The sequence below is a fragment of the Bubalus bubalis genome, chromosome 6 (assembly GCF_019923935.1).
Source record: "Bubalus bubalis isolate 160015118507 breed Murrah chromosome 6, NDDB_SH_1, whole genome shotgun sequence".
Classification (NCBI taxonomy): domain Eukaryota; kingdom Metazoa; phylum Chordata; class Mammalia; order Artiodactyla; family Bovidae; genus Bubalus; species Bubalus bubalis.
The window spans coordinates 33367823-33393205 of NC_059162.1; the positions used below are offsets into that span (position 1 = coordinate 33367823).

Below are 25383 nucleotides of genomic sequence, written 5' to 3' on the forward strand. Positions count from 1 at the left end.
CTCACCTCTGCTGGCCCAGGCTCCCAGCCTGACTCTGCTTCAGGAACAGGCTTCCCTTTGCTTCTCCCCTTCCCTCCCCTCACCCTGCTCCCTCGTGAGCTCTTGTCCTTTCCTGGACAGATGACCCTGGGTCAGGCCTTCACATTCACTGGCTCTGAGATGGGTGCTATCATTACACCCATTCTACAGGCAGGGAAACAGGTTCAGTGAATTGCCCCACCTTACCCAGCTGGGAAGTGGCAGCTGAACTGAGGTCCCCCATCTGCCCACTGACTCGACTTAAGGAGAGCAAACGCGTGCCCAGGCTACATAATTCAGAGCCCTGTGCAAAACAAAAACGCTGGTCCCTTCTTCAGTAATTATCAGTAACTTCCAGAGGGTGACAGCTGAGCATTAGTTGGTTGTGGGTCTTCTGAGCGCCTCAAGGGGCACAGCCCTGAAGCCAAGCCCCTGTGTGACTGTAGGAGGGTCTAGGGTAGGGCTGACATCTGAGCATTCCCCACCACCCCCACCTCCTATCTGGGCCCAGGACTGTTCACTTCCCAGCCCTCAGCGGTCCCAGTTGTGGCCCCAGGCCCTTGTCGGCCTCAGTTCATCAGCCATCCAGTCATTGCAACAACTCCGGCATCCCCTGGGCCTCGGCCCACACAGAATTGGTGCAATTTCAGGGAAGAGAGGAAGCCCCCTGCAAAACAAGGAGGAATACAGTGGAACCGCTGAAATGAACAAGTCTCTTCTTCCACGTTATGGTCGGGGGTGGGGGTGGGGGCAGCAGTGGAGATCACTGCCCAGGAGCCCAGGTCCCAGGTTAGTCCTCTCGGCGGGACCTTGGCCAGAATCACTCTTCATCTCAGGCATTCGTGTCTGGTTCTAAATGCAGCTGGGCTCCACTGGTGATTCCTGGTGGGGGTGGGGTTAGGAGTATGCATTTCTAAAATGCTGGGGGGGCAGCCAGGGAGATCCCCACAGACACAGAAAGGAGAGGCGGAGGCAGTCACACAGCGGGCACAGCAGAACGCTCCAGATGTCTTTATTGGGGCTTGAGCACGGCATGACAGTCACAGGCATGCAGACAGGGCGGTAGGGCCCAGCCTAGGCATGCCTCAGACGCACGAGGGGACAGCTTTAGAAAAGGACGACCAACATCAGGGAGGGGCAGGGCGGGCTGGGAGTGGGGAGGGAGGGCTGAGGCAGGGGCAGAGGCCAAGGTCGAAGGGGGGCACCTGGCCTCGGCTATTGCACGCATCCTCTGGCCACCAGCCAGGAAGTACAGTATTGCAACTGGTCTCCGCTCGCCTGCGGCTTCCCCTTCTCAGACCCCTGAGCCAGATGGGCAGACAGACCCCTTCCCTGCCCGTCTGCCCAGCAGCATCTTTGGAAAACAAATGGACGAAGGAGACAGAACAAAAAACCAGAAATAAAAAAAGACAAAACACCCCCTCAGTCAAGGACACAGGGAAGGTGGAGAAAGGAGTAGAAGAAGCTGCAGAAGAGCCCTGGGAAGTCCCCAAACAACTGGGGCGTGGGGTGGGAGGTAGAGCCCCAATCTGGGGTGGGGTGAGGCCAGTGGAGCAGTGACCCCAGGGGGCAATCTGGCCTTCCACCAGCCTCTGGCCCACAGGGGAAATGCTCCCAAGAGGGAAAGTCTAGCCTGGGACCACCCAGCTGGACTGGCAGTTCCCAGGTGTATTTTTCCTGGGATATTCCACACACACATTCGGCAGAAACAAAGAATCAGTGAAGGGAAAGGGGGTGGGGTCGGGCAAAGATTTGGGGAGACACAGCCTAACGAAGAAGACAGACCACCAAGAGCACGTGCACTACACACAATAGTATAGTATGTATGAATATAGATACTATATGTGCATATATATCTCTTCAATGTACAACAGAACAAGAACATCAAACCCGATGGCTCTGGGCCCAAGGGTCACATGGGAGGTTTTCCATCAGTCCTGTGCAATCAAGGATATGAGTCTTTCCCAGCGAAAGATTCTTGCCTGGGTTCCAGAGTTGCCCTAAGCCTCTGGCTTTCTGTCTGTCTGCCTGTCTCTCTCACGTTGGTGCCGCTTTAAGAGAGGGTGAGGACTTCGGCCTGGGCATAGTTGGACGAGAGGGCGTCTTGGCAGGTCTCTGTGTTTAAAGAGCACAGGTGTGAGACACTGGGACGCACGCTTTCGGCTCAACATTGCCTTCTTGAGAGGTAAGGAGTTCAGCAAAAGAAAGGGAGAAACGAAGAATGAGATATTAGAAGGAAGGCAGCTGCTGACCCACACGCTGTGGGCTGAGGAGTAGGCCAGAGATGCAAGGTATGGGGCCTGGAGTTAAGAAACCAGAAAGCAGGGATACGAAGGAAAGGGTGAGCCCTTCATCGTCCTTCTGCCAACCCAGCGCTGGGCCACAGTGACCCATAGGTGATATCACAGCTCAGCTCCATGCCTGTCGGGTAATGAACTCCAGGAACCAGGAGCCCTCAGGTCCCCAGAGCTGCAGTGCGGTGGGGAGAGGGATCACAGCTCTGCAGCCTGGCATGGAGGCAGCAAGGGAAGTTCCTGCCGGGGCTCTCAGCCCACAGGCCATCGCCTGCCCAGCCTGTGCTCCCCACCCCCCCAACACAGTTCCATCTGCTGTCACCACCTAGGTCTAGTCCACTGTCCCAGGGGCTGGTGAGGAAGGCTCCTGAATGTGCTGCCATGTCAGGCCCAGCCCCTGTCCTCAGTCTGCCAGGAAGAGAGTCCCAGCAGCTGCAGGGCGAGTGCTGAAGAGGAAGCTCAGGGAGGACAATTGTGCCCCGCTCAGGAGAGGAGGCAGGAAACCCAACACCTCAGTGAGCCCTTCCAGACATCTCCTTCTCAGCCTTGGACAGCAGGGGCCTGGGCCTTCCCTTCCCCTGCCTTCCTAGCGGGAGCACAGGTAGGGCAGGCAGGAGGCTGCAGTGGGGGCAGGGACTTGGGGAGGTGATACTCTCTGGCCAGGGCAGACAAGGCCCTGCCCCGAGGAAGCTCTGCAAAAAGGGAGCCTGGGCTGTTGCACAGCGTCTCCTCTGACTCCCAGGCACCCTCCCCTCTGGCTCCAGCTCACAGCTTCCCCTCTCAGAAGCCCTGAGGGCTGAGGACTGGTCTTCACAGTTGTCAGCAGCAACTAGTACAAACAGGAAAGGTAGCAACTCCTACCTGGGCTGCTTCCCCTGCTCTGCGGGGAGGGGCTGGGTCACAGCTGAAGGGGAAGACGGTTAGAAGCCAAAGTAATGGGTACAAGCCCAGATCCAGAGGCAAGGGAAAGCAAACTGTGCTCTCAGACTGTGGGTGGAAGACAGAGCTTTCTCCTAAAACGGGGAGGCCCAGGGCCTGGGCAAGCCTGAGGCCTGTGAAGAGGGCCACCTTCCCAGGCAGGGCCTCGAGTACTGTGGGGCCCTGTATACTTGCTCTGGCCTTTCCCAGGACCCTGGGAGGGAGCTGGGGCGGGCAGCCTACTCAGCGTTCCTGTTGGCTCAATCCTGTGTCAGCCCTACAGAAGCCAGAGAGCCAGGAGGGGTGTGTGGGAGCCCACCCAGCCCCCTCAAGGCACAAGGGGCCCCAGGCTGGCACTCCTGCATCATGTCGCCCAGGGACATCTGTGCCCACCATGGGGGTGCCATGAGCATGCCCGTTCCTGTGGGAGGGAAGAGGGAAGGAGGCGGTGGGTGCCGTGGAAACTTGGGCTCCTGACAACTTGAGGGCTGCCACAGAAATAGCCGCCTCAGTTCCCTGAACCAGAAAGGCAAGTGAGAGGAGGAAATAGCTATACTGCCCATGCTACACCAGTCACCTCACTCACGGTGTCCATGCTGGAGTCAGGACCCCAGCACTGGGGAGCCCAGCGGGGGCAGGACCTAAACCATCCTACTGGAAGAGAAGCTGGGCTCTCAGATGGGACTGAAAGGGTAGAAGGTGTCCTGCTCTCTGTCCTGCTTCCCAGGGCTTGCCTGTCTGTGTCCCTTTCTGAGGGGCAGTGGCATGAATGGTCCTGTATCTTCTCAGCTCTTCTTCTCTTCCTCTCAAGAGCAAACAGGACGCCAGCCCCACAGACCACAGCAGGGCGGGGAGAGCCCAGGACCCACCTTGAAGAGAATTTCCTGTGTCTGTCCAAGGCTGAAGAAGGCACTGACTGAAATGGGAATGTTTCTAGAATATGCTCTTCTTCATTATCCCCTGCAATCCCATGAAATGGTCTGACCTTTCTGCCCAGTTCACCTTCTGGGGCAGCTTCCAGAGTCCCCCGCCTCCTGCCGAGCCCCCGAATGCTGTCTGGTGGTGCCTATCTCTGCCCGTTCTGGAAGGGGCAGACATGGGCCTTACTTAGTCATTCCCTCCACAAAGTTGCATAATCTGGCTCTAAAAATTGCCAGGCGCCCAGCTCTGCTGTCAGGTCTAATTCCCATCAGGTGAAACAGGAAATGTCTTGGCTGAAGTGTGGTCCCTGCGAGCCTGGCTGGTGCGCTGGGGGCATGCCCTGGGGAGGGGCCCTGGGCGTGGCCGCGTGCCCCTGCGGGAGGCAGCGGGTGGGGGCAGGATGGCTCCTGTCCCTGCACTTCCCCTCAGCTGCCCCTGCCCGGGGTGCACCCCTGCTCACTCTGTGACTCACAAACCTGTTGTGCTCCTGGGCTCGTTAAGTAAATGAATACACTTAATTATAGAAATTAGATGAGTCTCCGGTTCTGGCAGCGATATAGAGCGCAGAGGCTGGGTGGGAGCGGCAGGTGACTCAGAGGCAGGACTGGGAGCTGGAGGGAGCAGGAGAGGAAGGAGAACTGTAGAGGAAGCAGGGGAAGCCGCGTGGCCAGCGATGCCGCAGCTCAGGAGGGTGGGGCACAGATGGGAGGCTGGCTCCGAGGCTGGGCTCCACCGAGAGGGGGACATCCCTGCATCTAGGCCGCCTATCCTGGGGCTCCAACTTGGGAACCCCTGCCTGCGCCCCACGCCCCAGGGGACAGCTTATTCCTGGCTGCTCTGGGTGTGGGATGGACAGACAGACAGACAGAGATGTTCAACTGCAGGCTGTTCGGTTACTTGTTGAAGGCCCTGAGGGATGGGGGTGCATTTGCTGTGATTTAGGTGGGAGCCTGAGAGGGAGGCAAGGCCCAGAGACACAGTTACAGAGTCCTAGGGGTGACGGCACCTTCAGCTGAGAATGGGAGTGAGTGGGGTAGGAGGCCTAGAAGTAATTTCCCCTCACTCTCAGGCTCCAGGGCTGAACCTTTTAGGGAGCTGGGTGCTGTGGACTGGAGGCTCGGGGGCCTCAATTCTCCTGTATCCTGTTTGACTCCCGAAGACGCAGGAGGGACGAGGCTGGAGGCATGTGTGTGTCTGTTTGTGTGCGGGTGCCCAGGGTCGGGGAGAGCTGAGAGTGCAGCTACGAGGCCGAGTGTCCAGGGGGCGGGCTGGTGAGCGGGTGGAAGGGGTGGGCGAGCAGGGGCTTTCTCGGAGGGTAGGGCGAGCTGTATCGCGATGCCAGTGGAGACAGCCCCAGACTGGTTCCAGCCGCTCCCGCTATGTTGTTTAGGCTCCGGGACTTTCCACAGCCTTGGTGAAGAAAAGGCACATGGGTCAGGGGGGCGCAGCTCCTCGCCTGAGACGCTCCATGGGATCCGTGTTCAGGGGACTTAGCGGGGCAGGCAGCCCCAAGGCTGGCTGCAGAGGTCTGCTTCAGCTGGGAAAGGCTTCCTGGCTCTCTCTGGTCTCCAGATGGACCCCAAGGGCCCCATCCTCAGCTGCCCTTTTCTTTGTCATCATCCCCAGGTAAGTTTCTCTCCAGCTGTACAAAGACCCTGCAGCCTTCAGGACCCTCCTTTCTCAACCCTAAGAAACCCTAATGATCATGCACCGCTTTTCTCCCAGGGAGTTCATACTCTGTCACATAGGTCTCATTGCTGTCTGTGCTGGTGGATGGAGGAGGCCTGGGCCCACTCCCTCCTGGACCTGAATGTAGCCCAAGCACAGAGAAGTACGGCGTGGTCTGGCATGGGTAAAGTTGCCGAATGCACACTGGGAGTTTGGCGATGCTAACTGCCACGCTTCCTTAGCAGGGCCTGTTTCCCAGCAACCCACCTGTTCCCTCTCGAAGGTCACTCTAATTGGCTGAGCTACATGCTTGTTGCCAAGAAGCAGTGTGGAGGCATCTTGAAAATAGAGCAGCCAGGACCCACAAGCACCCAGAGAGATACGGTGGTGGGACACAGGCTCCCCAGCCCCACGCATGCTCACACGTGGGCTCCTTCTCAGACAGGACCTGCTCCCCAGGACCTCAGGGTCTGTCCTCTGACTTGCACCCTCACAGCCCCCTCCTCCACACCGCTACTTCCACTGAGTCTTTCACCACACTGGATGAACACAGGGGTGCTTAGGATTTGGTTCTGTTTGCTCAAGTCCTCCATGGGGGGTGGGGTCCCTGCCACCCCACCTTCCATGCTAACCACTTAGCATTCTCCAGCCAGAACAAGGCTCCAGGTCTGAACTAGGACACAGGAGAAGCCTCAGTGTGTTTGGGGTGTGGGGGGAGGGCAGGAGGGACAGGCACACCCAGAGCCCAAGGACTGGGCTACGCAGAGGCCAAGGGTGACCAGAGGAGCACAGGAGAGTGTGTAAGTAGTCTGAGCACCATCCATTTAAAGCTCTAAATTTAGCTGGGCCACATCCAGGTCCCAGATTGCTGCTCCTGCTTCTGCCACCCAACAGGGCACATGTCCAGTAAAATTGGACACATAGCTCTCAGGGCTTGGTTAGGGTCAGGGTGCCCTGGGGACAGTGGTGATGAGCAGGCCAAGGAAAGGGCCTGGGAAGGTATCCCTGGACATATCCTGGGCTGGGCAGGCCAAGGGACATCCTTGTGGGGACAGAGAAATCACAGGCTATTCCTACAGCAGCTACTGTCCCTGCCTCACTTGACCTTGTTTTGGTTTGGAATTTGGGGATGGTGGGAAGTAGCCGGGGGAAAGGGATTGGACTGAAAGAAGACAAGCTAAGAAGCAGCCTGCATACCTAGCTGTTTTGGGGTGAGAATTGGGGTTTATCCTGAAACTAGGCAGGCTTTTAAGAGAGGTTAGATGACAAGGACAGGGCAGAAAAGACAAAGAAGTGATGGGGACTGGGCAGAAGGACCACTGGGGCTTGAGAGCCCTGGTCCTCAGCCATCATGGAGCTTCACCTTCCCTAATCATTTCAGTCCCATTTGGTCAGGCCAGGAATCCCCTAGCTCCACTGTGGATGGAATTTCAGCTTTCCCTTGAACTCTCTAAATCCTTCAGAACATGCCTCAGAACATACCCCCTCTCCCTGCCCACTCCCAGCCCCTGGTCACCTTCTGGCTCTACCTGGAAGGGACAGTCACATCCCAAGGGCTTGCACAGCTGGGCTGCAGGACCCCCGGTGTAGGACAGAGGAGGTAGGGCCTATGCCAGGCTCTCTGAAGACCTCACACCAGAAACCCATTCTCACCCTGACTCCTGAGACTCCTGGGAGTCTCCTGGGACTACTTACTGAGGAGGCCCGAGCTGTGTTTAAGGGAGGCCTAGGGGAAGGCTAGCAATGACACTGTGGAGTCAGGCCTAAAGGTCACAGCAGGAACCAGAGGAAAGGACGGTGATCAAACGGAAGGAGCGGGCAGGAGCCCTGATCTGCGGTCCCTTCACCCTCCAGCACTTGTCTTTCCGGAGGGCACCTGGCAGGTAGGGGGGCTCTGTGTACCTTCTGGGGATGTCATGGGCCTTTCTAATCCATGGACTAGAACATCAGGGGACCCATCCTAAAAGCGAGGGTGCGTCCAAGGCAGAGGAGATGGTGGCCATGGCCTCAGAGGAGGAGGGGACCTCAAGCTCCAAGGGGGACACTGGGGAGACTCAGCTCCATGGGGGCTCCCCCCCTGCCCGGCCTGGGGAGCCATACCTTTGCGGACACTACCATCGGCGCAGGCATAGTCCCCAGCGCTGAGCAGGAAGCAGGCAGCTGCCTTCTTGTTTCTGTCTCGGGTGCCGGAGCGGCGCAGGGCCCTGCGCTCCTCAGGGGTGGGGGCGGAGGCCAGGGGCTGGGTGAGGCCGGCTCCCTCCTCGTCCGACAGCACCGCATTGGCATCACCATTCTGCTTGGAATCTAAAGGGGCAGACAGAAAGGAGGCTGCAGGAGGGCTGATCCCTGACCTAGAGCATCACTTACCCAACCCACAGGGAGAGTGCTGCCAGAACCAGGGGGTGGGCCTACTCCTGGGGGCAAAGAGTGGGATGCTGGCTTTCCTCTCAGTCTTGGCTGGAGATGGAGCCACAGGTACCCCAAAAGCAGAGACTCCCCAAGTTGGCCCTGTGAGATCAGCCCAAGGCAGGCAGTAGAGTCTGCTGCCTCCTTGGGTTTGGCTCAGGCTGACACTTGGATGGGTATGCATTCCCTGGGAGAGTGTCTGGCTTGATGGGGTTAAACTTACAGAGTGGCTTCCACAGCTGTCTTCCTGGGCCACCTGAAGGCACTTATTCTTAGTCACCAGGCATTCCAAGCCAGAGTTGATGCCCGAAGGATTCAGAGCCCTTTGTCTCACGGGCTAACTTGTGTCTGGGGGAAGACACCCCCACCCCCACCCCAAGGGGAAGAGGCTCCAATTCTGCTCCCACTGCTGTATGCTCTTAGTCCCGACCCCTGCTCCACCGGACAGTCAATATCACAGGCAAAGCTGAGTCCCTGGGTCTGGAGAAGGGGGGTGGCCAGTTGGTCTGAAGGCAGGGACCAGGAATGCCCTTACTGTGACTGAGGAGTTAGGGTCAGGCTAAGGCACAGGTCATGGTGCCACAGGTGAAGTGTGCATGGCAGAAGCCCAGGGACTTGTACATCGTGATATAACTTACCCTCTGAGCCCTGAATGGACCTCAGGGTAAAACTGAAATTCCCTGGGGTACTGTCTGGGAGATTTCTGTTCAGGAATCTGGGAAGAAGGTACCATTTTGGTGGGGGAGAGAAGGGGAGCCTAAAGGGTTCCATCAAGGTCTTTGAAAGACCCATGCCCTTGAATGACCCCGGCATGTAGGATGGGCCCCCACCAACAGGCCACAGGTGAATATTCTGAGCCAGGCACCTCTCCACAAGGACAAGTCCTACTTTATCCCCAGAGCCATGCTGGGAGGGAGCTGCTGTCTTATGAGCAGCTCCCCACTGGCCTGGCATCCAAGGGACCCCCCATACTAGGAATCTCATACCTCTCTTAGGAGCTCATCCCATACCTAACAATTGGGTTCCCACTCTCCAACATAACTCTGTGTTGCTGTGGATGAAGCCAATTTCCTTTCACCTCTTGACTCAGGTAGAAGCAAGCTTTCCTGAGCTGGCCTTTCCCATCCTTGGATAGCATGATTCAGACCCTCAGGTCTGGTTATTCCACCTTGCAGCTACCAGTTTTTTCCCTTTCCTTTCCTCTCTCCCAACATTGTCTGGGCTGCTCCCTCTTGGTTCCCTTGCATCCATGTTAAACCCCAGGCCCAGGACTCAATCTAGCTTGTGCCAAACAGAAGGCAGCCTCCCACAGCCATTACGTTATCACATTTATTAGGCCAAGAGACACCAGACTCGAACGTTTGGAAAGAAATGATTCATGTGTTGATGCTCCTCAGGAGAACAGCTGCCCTCCTCTCCAGCTAATAATGACAGTGCCTGATATTTGTAAAGTGGGTTTAACTTCTCAAAGTACTTTCATATCCATCATTCATTTGGGGCTTGTCCAAGTCTTGGAAATAAGATATTGATAGCATTTCTGTTTTACAGGTGAGGCATTTATACCCAGAGAGGGTGAATGACTGGCCTGGGGAGCACACTGGCCAAGACAGGATTAGAAACCCAGGCTTCTCATTGACAGCCCCATGCACTGCCCATAACAACCTAAATTTCGTGGGATACTCATTCTACAGAGCCTGATGTTCAGGAAGCGATCAGAAAATGGAGATTCAGCCTCAATACTGTGCCTTCCTAAAGGCATGCCTTTTATTTAGGGTAGCCCGTGCAACAAGAGCACAACCCCAAACTCCAATGCCTGAGTTTCAGTCGGGAACTCCCCTGGCCACTAGGGGAGAGGTGGCTTTCCTCACCTGCCCGTTTCCTCTCAACCACACCCTCTTCTGGGGCAGGGGGGCTGGCATCACTGTAGGTGCTGTCCCTGGGCGAGGTCTCCTGTGACTTGCAGTAAATGGGCGACTCCAGCTGGGGCGGCCGAGGTACATGCTTCTTCCGTTTCTTGGGCAGCTTCTGCTTGGCCATGGCCAGAGAGTAGTACATGCCGAAGTTGTTGACAATGACAGGTACGGGCATGGCAATGGTGAGCACGCCGGCCAGTGCACACAGTGCCCCCACCAGCATGCCGGACCATGTCTTGGGGTACATGTCCCCGTAGCCCAGTGTTGTCATGGTGACGACGGCCCACCAGAAGCCAATGGGGATGTTCTTGAAGTCGGTGTGGTCATTGCCCCGCGGGTCGGAGGGCCTGGCGCCGATGCGCTCCGCATAGTAGATCATGGTGGCAAAGATAAGCACGCCCAGGGCCAGGAAGATGATGAGCAGCAGGAACTCGTTGGTGCTGGCGCGCAGGGTGTGGCCCAGCACGCGCAGCCCTACAAAGTGGCGCGTGAGCTTGAAGATGCGTAGGATGCGCACGAAGCGCACCACGCGCAAGAAGCCCAGCACGTCGCGGGCCGCCTTGGATGACAAGCCACTCAGTCCCACCTCCAGGTAGAAGGGCAGGATGGCCACGAAGTCGATGATGTTGAGCAGGTTCTTGACGAAGTCCAGCGTGTCCGGGCAGCACACGATGCGCACCAGGAATTCCAGCGTGAACCACAGCACGCACACGCCCTCGATGTAGGTCAGGATGGGCTCCGTCTCCACCTCCCGCCGGAAGCGCACGCTGGTAGTATTCCCCACCCGGTGAATCTCCGTCACGTTGCGGTCGATGTTGAAAGCCTCGTGGGTCTCCAGGCAGAAGGTGGTGATGGACACCAGGATGAAGAAGAGAGAGGCGAAGGCCACCACCTATGGGCGGGGAGGAGAGTGAGGGCAGCTGTGTCAGGAATGGATGCGCCCAGCGGGGACAGGGCCCTCTGCCCATGGAGGGAGGGGCCATAGGTCACCATGCAGTCTGTCAGGTGGTGAGAGGTGGGATTAAGGTGCACAGTGGGGGGCTGGAATCCGCCCCCCCAAGGGTCACCGTGTGTTGTGAGTTGCTCAGCCCTGTCCAACTCTGCGACCCCATGGACTATATAGCCTGCCAGGCTCCTCTGCCCATGGAATTCACCAGGCAAGAATAGCGGAGTGGGTAGCCATTCCCTTCTCCAGGAGATCTTCCCAAGCCAGAGATCGAACCCAGGTCTCCTGCATTGCAGGCATATTCTTTACTGTCTGAGCCACCAGGGAAGCCCTTTATCCATGTGCTTGCTAAGGCAGTACTTCCCAGTCCTTGTCAGGTGCATAGAAGTTAGAGGCTGCTCTTGGCTGGAAGGAGCTGAACAGAGATCTATAGCTGCTCCATCCTGCCTACTGCCTACCTCTGCCCACCTCTAACCCTGTTGTGCTCTGAGCTTCTCAAATTGGAATGGCTATATAAGCCATCTGGGAACCTTGTTAAAATGGCACTCTGATTCAGGAGGTCTGGGGCAAAGCCTGGGCTTCTGCATTTCTAACAGGCTCTCAGGTGAGGCTGCTTGTCCACAGACTGCAACTTGAGTAACTATACTTTAAGGCAGTGGTCCTCAAAGTGAGGGCCTGGACCAGGAGCATCAGCATCAGCATCAATTGGGGATCAGTCAGAAATGCCAAGTCTCAGGCCCCACTCAAACCTACTGAATGACAAATGCTGGGGGGAGGATCTAATAATGTTTCAACAATCCTTCGCAGTAATTCTGATACACACTAAGTTAAGAGAGCCACTGCATTAAGGAGTACCTAGAGGCAAGGAGCTGGCCTTCTACCTATTAAGCTCTGGCTGTGACCCACATCTTCAAGCCCTGTCATAGCCCCTCTGGCCAGCCTCTCACCCTAGAATGTCCCAGCTGACTGCCCAGACGGTGAGAAGCATTTGAAGGAAGACAGCCTGCTCCAGGGCAGGAGACAGGGTAGTCTGTGCAGAATATCGACTCTGTCCCTTCTCAAGAGGCTTCCCTGGTGGCTCAACAGTAAAGAATCTGCCTGCAATGCAGAAGCCGCAAGAGATGCAGGTTCGACCCCTGAATTGGGAAGGTCCCCTGGAGGAGAGCATGGCAACCCACTCCAGTATTCTTGCTTGGAGAATCCCATGGACGGAGTCTGGCGGGCTATGGTCCATAGGGTTGCAAACAGTTGGACACGACTGAGCATGCACGTACGCACGCACGCCCTTCTCAAGAACTGACATTTCCTGAGACACTGAGCGCCAATAAAAAATAAACTGCACCCACGGGGATCAGAGTGTAGCAAAGGCCGATCTAGACAGCTGCCGAAATCGTAGCTAGAATGATGACAGCGGCACTTAGCAGAGGAACGGCTGGGTTTAAGTGTCCAGTCATTATGAATGGAGATGAAATGCATGTGTAATAACACCAATTACGGAGCCTTCATTTGTTATTCATGTGACATCATTCACCACTGTCAGGGTACTGGTTGCTGGGGTCCACGCCCCCTGCTGTAGCCTGTCCTGCTGGGAGGGTGGAGGTGGGTTTGCTCCCTGAGCAGAGGGCTGAGCTTAAATAAGATACATGAGGGAAGACTGTGCCCCATGACCACCTGGCAAACTCCAACGCCCACCCCCTCCGATTTCCACCTGGCCATGGCATTGCCCCCTATCTAATGATGCTCCCCAGAGATGCTTCCCTCCCTGAGAGTCTGCAGGTGTGGGCAGACACACCTTGTTCTTAGTACCGCAAAACACCAAGGGGGAATATAGGGGGAATGGCGCTCTCCAGGTGGCGCTAGTGGTAAAGAATCCTCCTGCTGATGCAGAAGATGTAAGAAACACGGGTTGGATCCTGGGTCAGGAAGATCCCCCGAAGTAGGAAATGACAACCTGCTCCAGGATTCTTGCCTGGAAAATTCCACAGAGGAGCCTGGTGGTCTACAGTCCACAGAGTCGCAAAGAGTTGGACACAACTGAGCACGCGTAAGCTCATGAGCTGGGAAAATGAAGCAAGAAATAGTGCCTCCAAGGATTTCTGGAGCAGAAGTGAGTTTGAGAAGGGAACTTTGGGGATGAACATTCATTAGTTCTCTATATTCTGCCTCACACACTTGGGCATTCTGTGTTATCACCTTCAGCCTTCCCCATGAGGTAGGCCCCATTATCCCATTTTCCAAAGGAGGAGCTGAGGATCAGAGAGGTTATATACTTGTCTAAGGTCACACAGCCTTAAAGGGATGGAAACCAGATTTGAACTCAGCACCATTTACTTTCTTGTCACACCTTCCGGGCAGGGTCAATTCATAAACCCAGGAAAGTCATATCCGAATTATCAATACTTCTCCCAGCCAGCTCTCTGATGACTGATAATTTCACCCTTAGGAACATATACCTTTGACTTGGGACAGACACCAGACACTAAACTAAGACTTATTTACACTTGAGCATGGACAGGTTGATCAGATACAGTAAGTTAGGAGAAGCAGATTAGCAGACCACAGACGTGCTTTCCCACTTGACAACTCTGTCTGTGGCTTCTTCTGCCTGCTTCTCTCCATGAAGGTGAATTTGAAGTTCCCTGTCTGGTTTCATTTTTCTTCCCATGAGGAATGGGCTGTCAAGACAATTCGGCTGACATGGGCATTAGGCAAATAGCTCCAGCCCATAGGTGTTCCAAGGCCGTCCAGAGATGAGCTGGTGGAGGCACATATCCAGTGGCCATGGTGATACCAGGAACCCCGAGCCCTGGCACTGCTCTCCCAAGCAGAGGAGGCTGGGGTGAGGGGTGGGGTCAGCATATCCCAGCTCTGCCAGGAAGTCTGGGAAGCAGAAGCTTGCACTCTCAGAAGGAAATGTTAGCCAGGAGAGTTGGCCCACCTGGGAGCCCAACATGAAGTTAATTAGCAATTTGGATAAACAAGTTCATGAAAAGCTGCCAAGGGAAGGAGCAGAGGGTGCAGGGAGCAGGGCAGTGGAGGGGGGGGGGGGGCGGTGGGGGAGGGGAAGAAGGGTGCTGTGGCACCAGGACCCTCTCCCACCTGCAGAGCCAAGGTGCCTTCCTCAACTCCGTCCCATGGGCTCCTTCTGCAGCAGGCCCAGCAGGTGCCAGCCACCCCTCAATTCCTGCACTGTTCACTCATTATTTTTAAAAAACACTGAACCATCCCATCTACTTACTTCCACCCCTCCCTGCTCCTCTCTCAGAGTGAGGACAGAGAAAGGGGAACCACATGTGCCCACCTCTCAGGGCCAACAGCGGCACAAGACAGGGAAAAGGACTTGTTGAGGATTAAACTGAGGCTGGGTCCCCTGACTCACAGATCTTTCCTCTTGGCCCCTTTGACCAAAGGTGGGACAATCCTCCTTGATGAAACCTACATGGGGCCTCAGTCTCCCATGTGGCTCCTCTAGGCTGGTCCCAGAAAGCACTCCCTCCTTGAGGAGACAGGCAGAGCTGAGGCTGAGCCCTGATGGATGCAGTGGCCTGTGCTCTGGCAGGTTGCCCCATATTGGGTCCCGGGGATACAGGTTCCCCTTCAGGGCCCAAATTATTCCTCTCTCCTCTAAATTATTCCCCAAGCCAAATTATGCTGTAAGTGGCGGCCCTACTTTCACCCAGCCTTTGCCCTTTGGTGGCAAGGATACAGCTGTCTTTCTCACAACTCTTTTTTTGGTCTGTGATTTTTCTGTTTTTCTTGCTCCCACTGCACAGCATGTGGGATCTTAGTTCCCAGACCAGGGATCGAACCCACTCCCCCTGCATTGGAAGCACAGAGTCTTAACCACTGGACCACCAGGGAAGTTCCATTCTCACAACTCGATTGGGACATTAAAGGGACCAGGGAGGAGGCAGCTGCACTACCCAACTTAGAGGTCAAGGCCTCACACTTGAGCCTCCTATCCAGTCCCTCCACCCCAACCCTGGGCCGTTCTGCCAGCTGGTGGGGCTCCTCAGAGCACTGCCCATTGGCCTCTGCCCCACACAGGGCTGTGTGGCCTCAGGGAGCTGAGACTGAAGGCAAAAAAGAGCCAAGGAACCCCAGGTGCCCCATCCCGCCATGCCGCACGGTCCCTCTCTGCACCGTGGGACGGCACTAGTTCCCTAGTGGTGTTCTTGCAGGATTGCGTGAGCCTCGACACAGCATGCGCCTGGCACACAGTGAGGCCTCAGTAAATGGCAACAGAGCTGAGGCGGGGCAGGGGGGCCTCTGCGGACACCCCCTTGCCGCTTCTGAGGACGAGCTGGATCTGGAACCCAAACTATCACAAAGTCTTTGCTTTTCAGAAGTGAGATTTAGAAGGTCACTGAACTCAATGTCCTTTCTGCTATTGTACAGATGACGAAACTTGAGGCCTGGGGACAAGTGACTTGCCTGGTTCCCATGGCCAAAGTTGTCCCTTCTTTCCATTGCCTGGGGACAGAGGGCATGGATTTTGCTGGAAATCAAAACTGTCCAGGTGGAAAGCCGCCCATGTGAACTGGTCTAGCCAGCAGCAGCCCCTCTCCTGCAAGGTGGGAGGATGCAGGAGGTTCAATCCACCCTGGACAGGAGGGTCCTAGCCTCTGTGAAGGAGCACCCTGCTCCTTCAAGCTTCCTGCTCTCCTGGGCCCCTCGCACTGGCCAGCTGTATCCTGTTGGGGACCCATCTGTTCCCTGACACCCAACTGTTTCAGCTGGTGGGCCACCCCTGTGACCAGTGTCCTTCACCGAGCTCATTCCACAACTGTCCTTGACAATGCAGGACACACACTATGTAAAGTCACACACTTTTGGGTGCAAGTGGGCTCTGCAGTTACAGCCCAGGAGGCCTTGGGCAAGCTCCTTGATCTCTCTGAGCCTTAGGATCTTTGTTCATAAAATAAAAAATTGAGTACCTACTATGTGCCAGACACTATTCTGGGTGCTGTGGAACAGCAGGAAGCAAAACACATTGCCCTTCAGACTGTCAACAAATAAACAAGTAAAATACAGTATGTCAGATGGTATCAGTGTTAGGGAGAAAAATAAAGAGAAAGGAGGTTAAGAAGTGAGAGGGTGGGGTAGCTATTTCAAATAGGGTGGTCAGGCAAGGCCTCAGTGCCAAGGTGACATGGAAGCAGAGACCTGAAGAAGTGAGGGAGCAAGTTAGGTGAAGACCCAGCAGAAGGCAGCAGGAACAGGAAGTGCAAAGGCCCTGAGGCTACAGCATACTGAAGGGCTAAGAGTACCTCTCTAATAGGGCTGTTTCGAGGATTAAAAGAAATGATATTTGTAAAACTTAGCACAGAGCCTAGAGTGGCTCAGAAATCTGGCACAGGCTGGGTTGAGGGGGGTGGGGAGGAGGTGACAGACACCAGTCATTGGGAGCTGACTACAATCAGCAGGAGCAGGGGAGGGGAGCCCAAGAAGGAAGGGCCAAGGAGACAGATGGACAGATAAACATAAGAAGACTCATGCCCAAAAACCTATATTAAGGATGAAGTGTAGGAGAAGAGAATTTGAGAACACAGCCAAAGACACTTGCAGAGGAAGATCTGAGGGGATGGATGTGAAGCTGAGCCTTCTGGGGAAGCGAGATCCTGGTGCCCAGGCAGCACTGGAAAGGCTGTGGGCAGCTCTGGGGGCTCAGAGGCAGGAATGGAGAGGGAGTCTGCCAGGCAAGGCGTCTTTGAGATGTCCCTGAGCTCCTGGGTGAGGGCCTGTACTGTGATGCCCAGGCCGCAGCCAAAGGCCCCCTGCCCCTCTCCCTTCATAGGCTGCCCTGGGCCTTCCTGTCCTGAGCCAGGGCCCTCTGGTTCCAGTGTCAGAACCAGCCTCTACCATGCCCACCCTCTGCCAAGTCAGCACTTGGGGGGCACTCAGGGCTACTGAGCTGCCCAGAGCTGGTGAGTCCCAGCACCAGAAGGAATTCAGTCCAGCTCAGATCACTGGCCAAGAACTTATTCAGACAAATGTGACTCCAGGCTCTTGCTCATCCACCAGAACGTCCCTGCCCCTGAAGACTTTCTGTCCCATGCTGCCCTATCTCTGCTCTGGCTGGTCTCCTGGCCAGGAAATTCCCTTCTTCCCTAACTCTGCATGCTTAAGCACTACCCGCATTGAATATTTATTTATATATTTATTTATAACCTGCTTCCTTCTAAAAATTATTTAAGGGAGCTAAGTCATTATCATGCAGGGCCTACCCAGTTTAACTTCTATTAATATTTCCTCGTTGAAACTTCCCTGCATACCAACCCCCCTCCTAAAGAAATAAATCCCACACAGTGGTGGGATGTGTGGCTTCTCCCCTCACCTCCTATTGAACTTCATTTTTTAAGACTACTGTGGCCCCTCTCATGATATATGTGTATTATCTTTACCATTTCCTGTCACTCAATTTTCTCTAGCTGCCACCTACTCCACCTGACCTGGCTCTCTTCAGTAGAGACCACCTTTAACTCGTCTCTATAAAAGCCACCCTGGTATCTGGCATGTAGTACACGCTCAATAAATGCTTTCTGAATGACTGAAGCCAAGGTGCCTGCCTGCTCCCTCTCCTGGTCCTAAGGAGCCTGTCATGAGGAGAGGTGACAAGGGGCGCCCAGGAATCCCTCCTGGCACCTGGGCTCTCAGACCCTGTGGCTCTCCAAGGTGGGCCAAGCCTGCTGCCTGATGGGGATCCCTGCCAGGGGCAGGTAACCTCACCCAGCTGGAGGAATACCCCAGCAGGGAGCTGGGTCAGGTTGAGGCAGGCTGGCTGCCCAGAAACAAAAGGTGGCATGCATACCCTGGTGCCAGCATCCCAGGCCAACACTGACCATGGGCAGAGGTGAGGGGCCTGGGGGCTCCTGGTTCCTAAGGCCCGGCTGCCTGATTCTGTTCATGCCTGCTCCTCCCCCAACTCTCCAAAACAGCCCAAGTTTATTTTATCCCTTCCCCAACCTTACACCCCACCCCAAACAGTGACAAACAGAAACACCTCATCATCCAGAGACAAGATGTTCAGAGACAAATGTTGGTCTGTTCAGAACAAGAGAGGAAAACAGAAAACAAGCTTGGGAGGAGCCTGGGAGGCTGCCTAAGAGCAGAGACAGGTGTGAAGGTGGGAGGCAGGCCCTGGCCTGACACAGCTCCTGCTCCTGGGAAGGAGGCAGAGGGGCTGCCCTGGGGCATGCTGGCACTGTCCTCCCAAGGGTGCTATGGAAGCCAGGGCACCCAGCCTCCTACTCAGGTTCCTAGCCCTTTCTCACCCAGAGGGCATGGGGACCTCAAGCCCTGGCCTCACTTAGAAGCCTGTCATGCCCACCAAGTGGCTGGTACCAGGCAACATCCAGGCAGGAGAAGCCAGGGCCTTCAGAAAAGGTGAGCAGGAAGCAAGCTCTGCATTTCCTTCCTAGAAGGCCTTGGTTTCATTCCTCTGCTCAGGCCACGGAAAACTTGGTCTCCTCTCTCAACCAAGCCTTCTTTCTTTTTGTCCTATAAAAGCCCCACAGTGAGGGAAAGAAAGAGCAAACAAGCTCAGGTGTGAGCAACTCTAGGGAGCAAGGAGATGGGGGCTTTAATTCAGAGGGATAAGTGAAGGAAGGGATGGGAGGACAGCAGAGGGCCTCCTGAAGTCAGAGGTCCTCTCCAAGCAGAGCCCCAGGAGGTGGCAGAGGCAGCAGACAAGCACACACAGGGATGCCCAAGATCTGGGCTTAGATCGTAGTTCTACCCCCAGCTACGTGACCTTCAACAAGCCCCTCTGGTCTCCATCTCCTTCTCTGTAAGCTAAAGTTAATACTCCCTGCCTCACATGGGTCAGATATCAGAAAAAGGCCCAGGTGCCAGCACCTGACACATAGTGCATGCCTAGGCGATGTGAAACCCCAGGTCTGGCTGCAGTGGGATCCTGTGGGGTAACCTCCTCTACTCAGAAGGGAAACATCATGAGAAAACTCAAAACAGGCACTGATTTACCCAAAGGAGGACTATCATCTTTAAGAGGGCCAATAACTGGACTTAAGCCAGATCAGCCCTGGGGTCCTCTGGGAACAGGGATAAGGGAGGTGAGCAGCCCAGGGTCCCATCCATCAGGCCTCATGTCAGCCTTCAGAAAAGGAGGAAGGCCCGATTCTAGAATTCTGGATGCTGCCCAAACCCTAACTGGTCCCCTGCAGTCTGGGAAACCACCCTCACCATTGCTGAGCCCTCCCTCTGCCTAGATCGCAGGCAGTGGGCAGATGGGGCCAAGACAAGCCCGCCCCTTGCGCTAGCTCCCAGGTCAGGCCAGGGGAACAGAACCGCAGCAGCCGCCCATGGCCCAGACTCAGCGAAGAGAGTGGGGCGGGCCCAAAGGGGATGGCTCTGTGGGCCAGGCCAGTAGCTAGGCAACAGCCTCCCATAATCATCTCAGTTTATTTTCCGTTTGTATCTGTTTTGCTTCTGTCATAACGCGCTACTCAAATGACCAGCTGCTGTGTGCGGAGAGATGCCCAGGGTCAGTGGGAGGCTCCTCAACCGTTACTGGCCCTGGAAGCCCCCGTCCAGGGACGAGGGAGGCAGCAGAAGAGGCCTGAGGGAGGGAAGGTATGCACACAGACCCAGGGGACAGCACTGTGGGGTGGGGGGTGTGTTACTGGCCTGGGGTAAATAGAGCTCGCAGAACACAGCCCCAGAAACCCTGTACCTCAGTCCTGGAAGCATAACTGAGTCAGTGTCCCTTCTGACGTCCCCATCTGCCCCTGCGTTTTCTGATGTCATCCACAGCAGGTACAGAACCTTGGAACACCTCCCAGACCAGAGTAAGAAATGAGCCACCTCAAAAGCATAACAAGAGCATGTGATCATCTGGGGAGCAAGGGGGCCCTGACTTTGAGTCCCAGCCCACCGCTCTCGAGCTGTGTGACCCTAGAGAAGTTGTCTGCCCTCTCACAGCCTCACTCTATTAAATAAGGATAATATTAATACCTCTGCTGGTAGTTTACTGGGAGGATTAATGCAAAGTACCTGCATGGAGTGCTCAATAAATGGCAGTTGCTATCAGTTAATTTTTTAAACTTTTGTACTCTCACTTGTGTGTCCCAGGAACAGCTGAAGGCTTGCCTTGGCTTGTGTTCCTCTGTAGGAAACGAGCCCCTTCTGGCATGAGCTCCATACAGCTCTGTACATCAGTGTTAACAACCAGAAGGCAGGCTGCGTGGGATGGTTTGCTGGTTCTATTATTTATTAGTTAAGTGTCTGTCATAAGACACTTAACACCTCTGAATCCTGGTTTCTTTGTTAAGTGGGAAGAACTTACCCAGCCCAGCCCCCAAATTTCTGACCTCAAGTGGACTGCCCTGGCTGCTGTGATTCTATTGATACATCAAAAGGGCCAAGTATTAATATCTTGGGCTCATGGAGGACTTCTAGAGGCTAACCAGGCTCTGCGCTTCCTCACAGAGCCCCGGCTGGGCCACTCGGCAGCGAGTTAAGGACAAAATAAGTGCACTGATGGTACAGCCCCTTGGAATCCAAGGGAGAGGAAACGGAGTAGGCAAAAAGTCTTCAGAGACCCCAGAATGTTCAGAAACAGGGCCCCTAAGCATCTCATCTCATTCCTGCTTCCCTGGCACTCTCTCTTTCCCCAACCCCACCAACTTAAATCAGCCTCCTCCTCCCTCTACTGCCAACTTTGAAAGAACCTAAAGGATCTGCACTTGGCCCCTCCCCACCCCTCTCACCATGCACACAGCTGAAAGCGGACACCAGCAGGGCTAGAGGACTGCATGAGAAGCCCGTGGGGTTCACAGCCTGCCAGGGCCTCACTGAGCCCTCACCTTCTGAGCGGGTCTCAGGGCTGCAGGGGAAGAAGCAGAGGTGGCACCCTAGCTTTGCTGTCAGTCCTGAAACCAGTCCCTGCCTTCCAGAGGTTGCCTGAGGACGTGTGCCTCAGCCGCTGACCCCTCTGCTCCTCCCTCCTCTTAAGACACAGGAGATGCATGTGCCCTGGTAGAGCATTTATGCCAGCATGGCCCCTCCCTGCAGCCCCATTTCCCAATCTCCTGCTCTCCCCTGGGGGTGGGGGGAGTGGAACTTTTCCTTCCATGACTGGGTTGAGGTCCAGCACCAGAGGTGCTGAGGAAGGCAGCAGAGCTCTGAGACTCATTAATGTGACAACTTGGGATGCCAGAGGTAACTACCAGCTTCCGACGCAGGACAGCATACCCACACCCAGATCCAATGCATCACGTTGGTCTTCAGTCTCCCAGACAGACCCCAGCCAGGCTTGAGATAAGACACTAACGTCCAGGGTTCTCTTTTTTAGAGAATCTAAAGCCATCCTTCAGGTTTTATTTTTTTTAAGATGCTTAAGCCTACCACTCCACCACCCCCTTCCACCTAAAAGGATTAAGGAAAAGTGGATTGACTTGAGGAGGGGGTGGTGGGAAGGGACCAGATCCTGCCTAAATCAACCTACACTTCCTCCTGCCCCCCCACCCATCCCCGTCACCTATTTCAAGCAGTAACCTGAACCAGGGCTTTCTGGGAAGCCAATTTGTGCTGCAGCAGGAAGAAAGCAGCAGCAACAAATCTGGGATCATCACCAGGCAGCCTGTGGCTGGCCACTGGCTGTAGAAGCCGAAGGGCCCAGAACCTTAGGCTCTTCCTGTCTGATTCTCCCTTCATCCCAGCAGAGGCCAGGACAACTCTGGTGTCCAGAAAGCCTCAGGGGCATAGCTTGGGGCAGGCATCTTGACTTATCTTGCTCTTCCTGCTTGCTTCTTCTTGGGAAAAAGAAGGACTCTCCCAAACCTGGTGTTCTGGTCCCAGTTCTGCCTATTATGGCTAAAGAGCTGAAGCCTGAGGCCCCTTCTCTAGAACTCAGTTCTTAGCACACTGAGCTGCTGGGAGGGTTTCTATAAGATGGGACACAAGGAAGGGGCAAACCCCATGACCTGCTAGATCGGCCACTTACACCCTAGTTTCCCTCCCATCGCCCCAAATTCTGCCTGACCCCAGCTCAAGGCTTCATTCCAGCTCTCCAGGACTCTGTTCTTCAGAGGAATTGGGTAGAGAGGCCGCCTGAGCAGGAAGGAGGGGGTGGAAAAACAAGAGCGCAGCTATGGGTTGTCTACTCGCTGCAAGGGGGGATGCCTTAAAGCAGGAGCTGGATTAGGTCCAAGTAGTAAGTCAGGTGGGTGCACTCTCCTGAAGCGTGCAGGGGGCGGGGTGTGGGGTAAGGGGGTATAATTTCCACAGAGCCCCATGTAAAGTAAGGTAATTTGGGAGGGAGGTGGTGGTCAAGTCAGTCAGTTTCTGTCGAGAGGAGACCCAGGCTCCTGCCACTCACCCTGGCCGCCCGTGAGGAGTAGGGATCCTCGAAGAGCGCCCACATGCGGGGCTGCCAGCCGCGGCAGCCCCCGGGCCCCGCGCCAGGGCCCGCGCCTCCTTCGTGGGGCCCAAGGCGCTGCAATGCCAGCTCCCGCTCGTCGTCGCCGGCCTCGTCGCCGGGCCCCGCGCCCCCACCGCCTCCGTCTGGGCTCTCGAAGATGTCGAGCGCCTCCTCGGCGTCGCGGTGCTGCCGGTAGGTCATCCAGCAGCAGGGCTCCACGTCGGTCTCGTCGATGCCCCAGAAGGTGAGCTCCTCCTCAAAGAGGGGGCCGCATACGTCGGCGGGGCAATGCAGCTTGCCCGTGCGGTAGTAGTTGAGCACGTAAGCAAAGACGCCCGGGTGCCGGTCGAAGAAGAACTCGCAGCCCCCGCCGCAGCTGCTGCCTGCACCACCGCCATCGGACTCGGGCCGGCCCCCGCCGTCGGGATCGGCCAGCCAGGCGAGGCGGGTGCCCGGTAGGGTGCGCAGGGTGCTGCGGTAGGTCTCATGTCGCGTGCCGCCCACGTTGATGATGATCTTCTCCGACGCCTCGCCCTTGGCCATCTCCTCCTTCAGACATGTTTTGGACGGAGGCTTGTTCCCCGACTTGCGCCCGCGGTAGGAGGAGACACACACCGAGCTGATCATAAGAAGCGCTGCGGGGCTTCGGCTTGGGGCGGCCGCTGCCCTCCAAACACCCTTCCCGAGGAGGCAGCGTCAGACGGGGGAGGGGGAGGAGACGAGGAGGCAGGAGGCGGCGGCGGACCCTCTGCGGCGTGGCCCTGCCCCTGCCTGCCCCCCGGGGCACGAAGCGAGAGGAGTTGGATTTCTCGGGTGCACAGGTGGTTGGGGTTTGGGCTGTTAGCGCCGGGGAGGGAGTCAAGAGGGGAAAAGGAGAGCCGAGGACCCAAGCGAGGCGCCCGGGGAAGCAGGGCAAGCACACACACGTTCCCCCCGCTAGGACCCGAGGCACTCAGACGCTAGAGGCCCGGGACACGCCCCCCTTTCACCTCCCAAAAGACGGGGAAGTGCACTGTCCAGGCGCACTGCGAGGGTCCGGGCGGTGCGCGCGCTCACACCCACACGGGCCACCTTCCTGCTCCCAGTCCGCGCCAAGCCCCGGAGCAGCCGGCTTCCCCGCCGCAGCGGCGGCGGCAGCGCAGCAGCAACAAGTCCTGGGAGCGGCTGCCGGGGCCGGGCCGGCGCTCTCACGGTAGCCGGAGCTCCGCGGGCCCGGGCTGCGTGCGGTCAACAAGAGGCGGCGGCGGCGGCATGTGGCCTCTTCCCCCCATTCATAAATCCAGCGCAGGACAAGGATAGCGGGCGGGGCGGAACGCGGCTTTCTGACAGGCGGGTGCTGCGCAGGGTGAGGCGGCAGAAGGAAAACAAGCGCGCCCGCTGGAGCGAGCCTCTGGTCCTGCGTCCGCGGCTCGACAGCGGCGGGGAGCTACGCTGGGCTGGGCGCTGCGGGGGCCGTGCCGGGGCGGGGGGGCCTCAGACGGGGCGTCCTGCGCGGCGCCGAGCTTGGGGGGCGGGGCAGCTCCAGGGAACAAGGCTCTGGGCACTGGTGAAGGAGTCTCCCGGGTGGCGGCCGAGCAACCAAGGACACCTGCAGGCTTCCTGGGCTGCGCTGAGAGGGAGCCTCAGCGCAGCGCCCCGGCGCCGGGCTCCTGCGATCTGGCGGCGTTGGGAGCCACGCCATCCACGCGTTCACCCATCTCTGGGCGGGGCGCTGGCCTTGGCCCGCAGCAGGGGGCGAGCGAGAGGTGGCCTAGGGACGGGGGTTGCCTCCACGCCGGTGGGTTGCGGCTCCGAGGGTTCTCCGTCTCCCTCCGGCGTTGGCAGCAGACGCCACTCCGCTGGCGCCTTTTCCTCCCGGCTCCGCCTCGCTCGGGCGCGCCCTCCGCGGGGCGGGGTGGGCGGGGCGCGGCTCCGGGCCGACCCGGCTAGCTGCAGGGCCCAGGCGGCCGAGCTCTGCGTTCCTCCGCGGAGCCGAGCCGAGCCCAGCTCAGCCAGGCGCGCCGCTCTTGCGCGCCTCCGCCACCATCCTCTCCCGCCCCCTTAGGCCCCGCTCCCCGCCTTCCTAGAACCCGCAGCTCCTCCCACTGCAGTCCCGCGGCCACCGAAGCGCTCTCGGCCTCTGACCTCTAACCTCCGCCTGTCCCTTCTGGCCACTCCCGTTTCCTCCTCCCGATCAAGCAGATCGCTTTGTTGCGGTTTAATTGTGGCCGACTGGAGGCCGGGGGCGGCGGGGGAGGGCGGAAGAGTGGAGAGACAGTGTCGCTAGGAAGAGGCTGCCCCCTCCTGCCCCAGACACTGTGTTAGGGCCTCCTGACGACTCCGCCCCAAACTGGGTCCAAGATCCCCGTCGTCCTGATGCTGGCTTCTGTCACAGTCACCGAAGCCCCCGCCGGGAATAAGGCACCAGCGGCCTTGGGCAGAAAAGCAGCTCCTGTTCTGGGTGGAAGAAAAGCGTAGTCCTGGCACTGTTAAGGGTGTGGGGCAGGTGGCCCTGAAAGATCGTTAGGTTAAAGCCGTGGCTCATCGTTGTCCCAGGGGGCACACAGGAAGCGTCCATGCCACACCTTGTGACTCCCTCCAGGTTCTACTGTTTCACTCATTGCAAATTGACTTTGCCCTTTTTCTGTCACATCTCCGCTCTCCGACCCTGAGCTCTTACAGGCCACACTGCTTTTTCATCTTGATAGTTCCCACAGTGCCTGCCTCTGAGAACCTGTTTGCTAAGTGATTGAGAAGGTACCATATCCAAAATATTAGGCACTAGCCCGACTGCATTGGCTTCAATCCAAAAGCAATGTCCAGATTCATTTGTTTTTATTTGTTAAGTCCAGAACTCTTCCACATCTTTAAATTAGTCCTCTTTTTTAGTGATTTTTTTTTTTTTTTACAGTTTTAGGCAAGCCTCCTCCATATCTGTCC

The 25383-nt window shown here is 56.7% G+C and overlaps 1 protein-coding gene across 3 annotated transcripts; it reads right to left on the minus strand.

The window, feature by feature from the left end:
* Positions 1 to 1006: 1006 nt before the first annotated feature.
* KCNC4 (potassium voltage-gated channel subfamily C member 4) lies at positions 1007 to 24612 on the minus strand. Of its 3 annotated transcripts, none has more exons than XM_006064963.4 (4): positions 22423 to 24612; positions 10094 to 11030; positions 7920 to 8123; positions 1007 to 5561 (listed from the first exon to the last, which is right to left on the minus strand). In XM_006064963.4, exons 1-4 carry the CDS (start codon positions 23089 to 23091, stop codon positions 5392 to 5394), a joined length of 1980 nt encoding a protein of 659 aa, XP_006065025.2. In that variant the 5' UTR covers positions 23092 to 24612; the 3' UTR covers positions 1007 to 5391. The 3 variants fall into 3 exon arrangements, with proteins under 3 accessions (XP_006065025.2, XP_044800507.1, XP_006065026.2); XM_044944572.2 differs by having other exon boundaries at positions 1007 to 2195; positions 22423 to 24611; XM_006064964.4 differs by having other exon boundaries at positions 1007 to 2133; positions 22423 to 24604.
* Between the last annotated feature and the right edge of the window lie 771 nt (positions 24613 to 25383).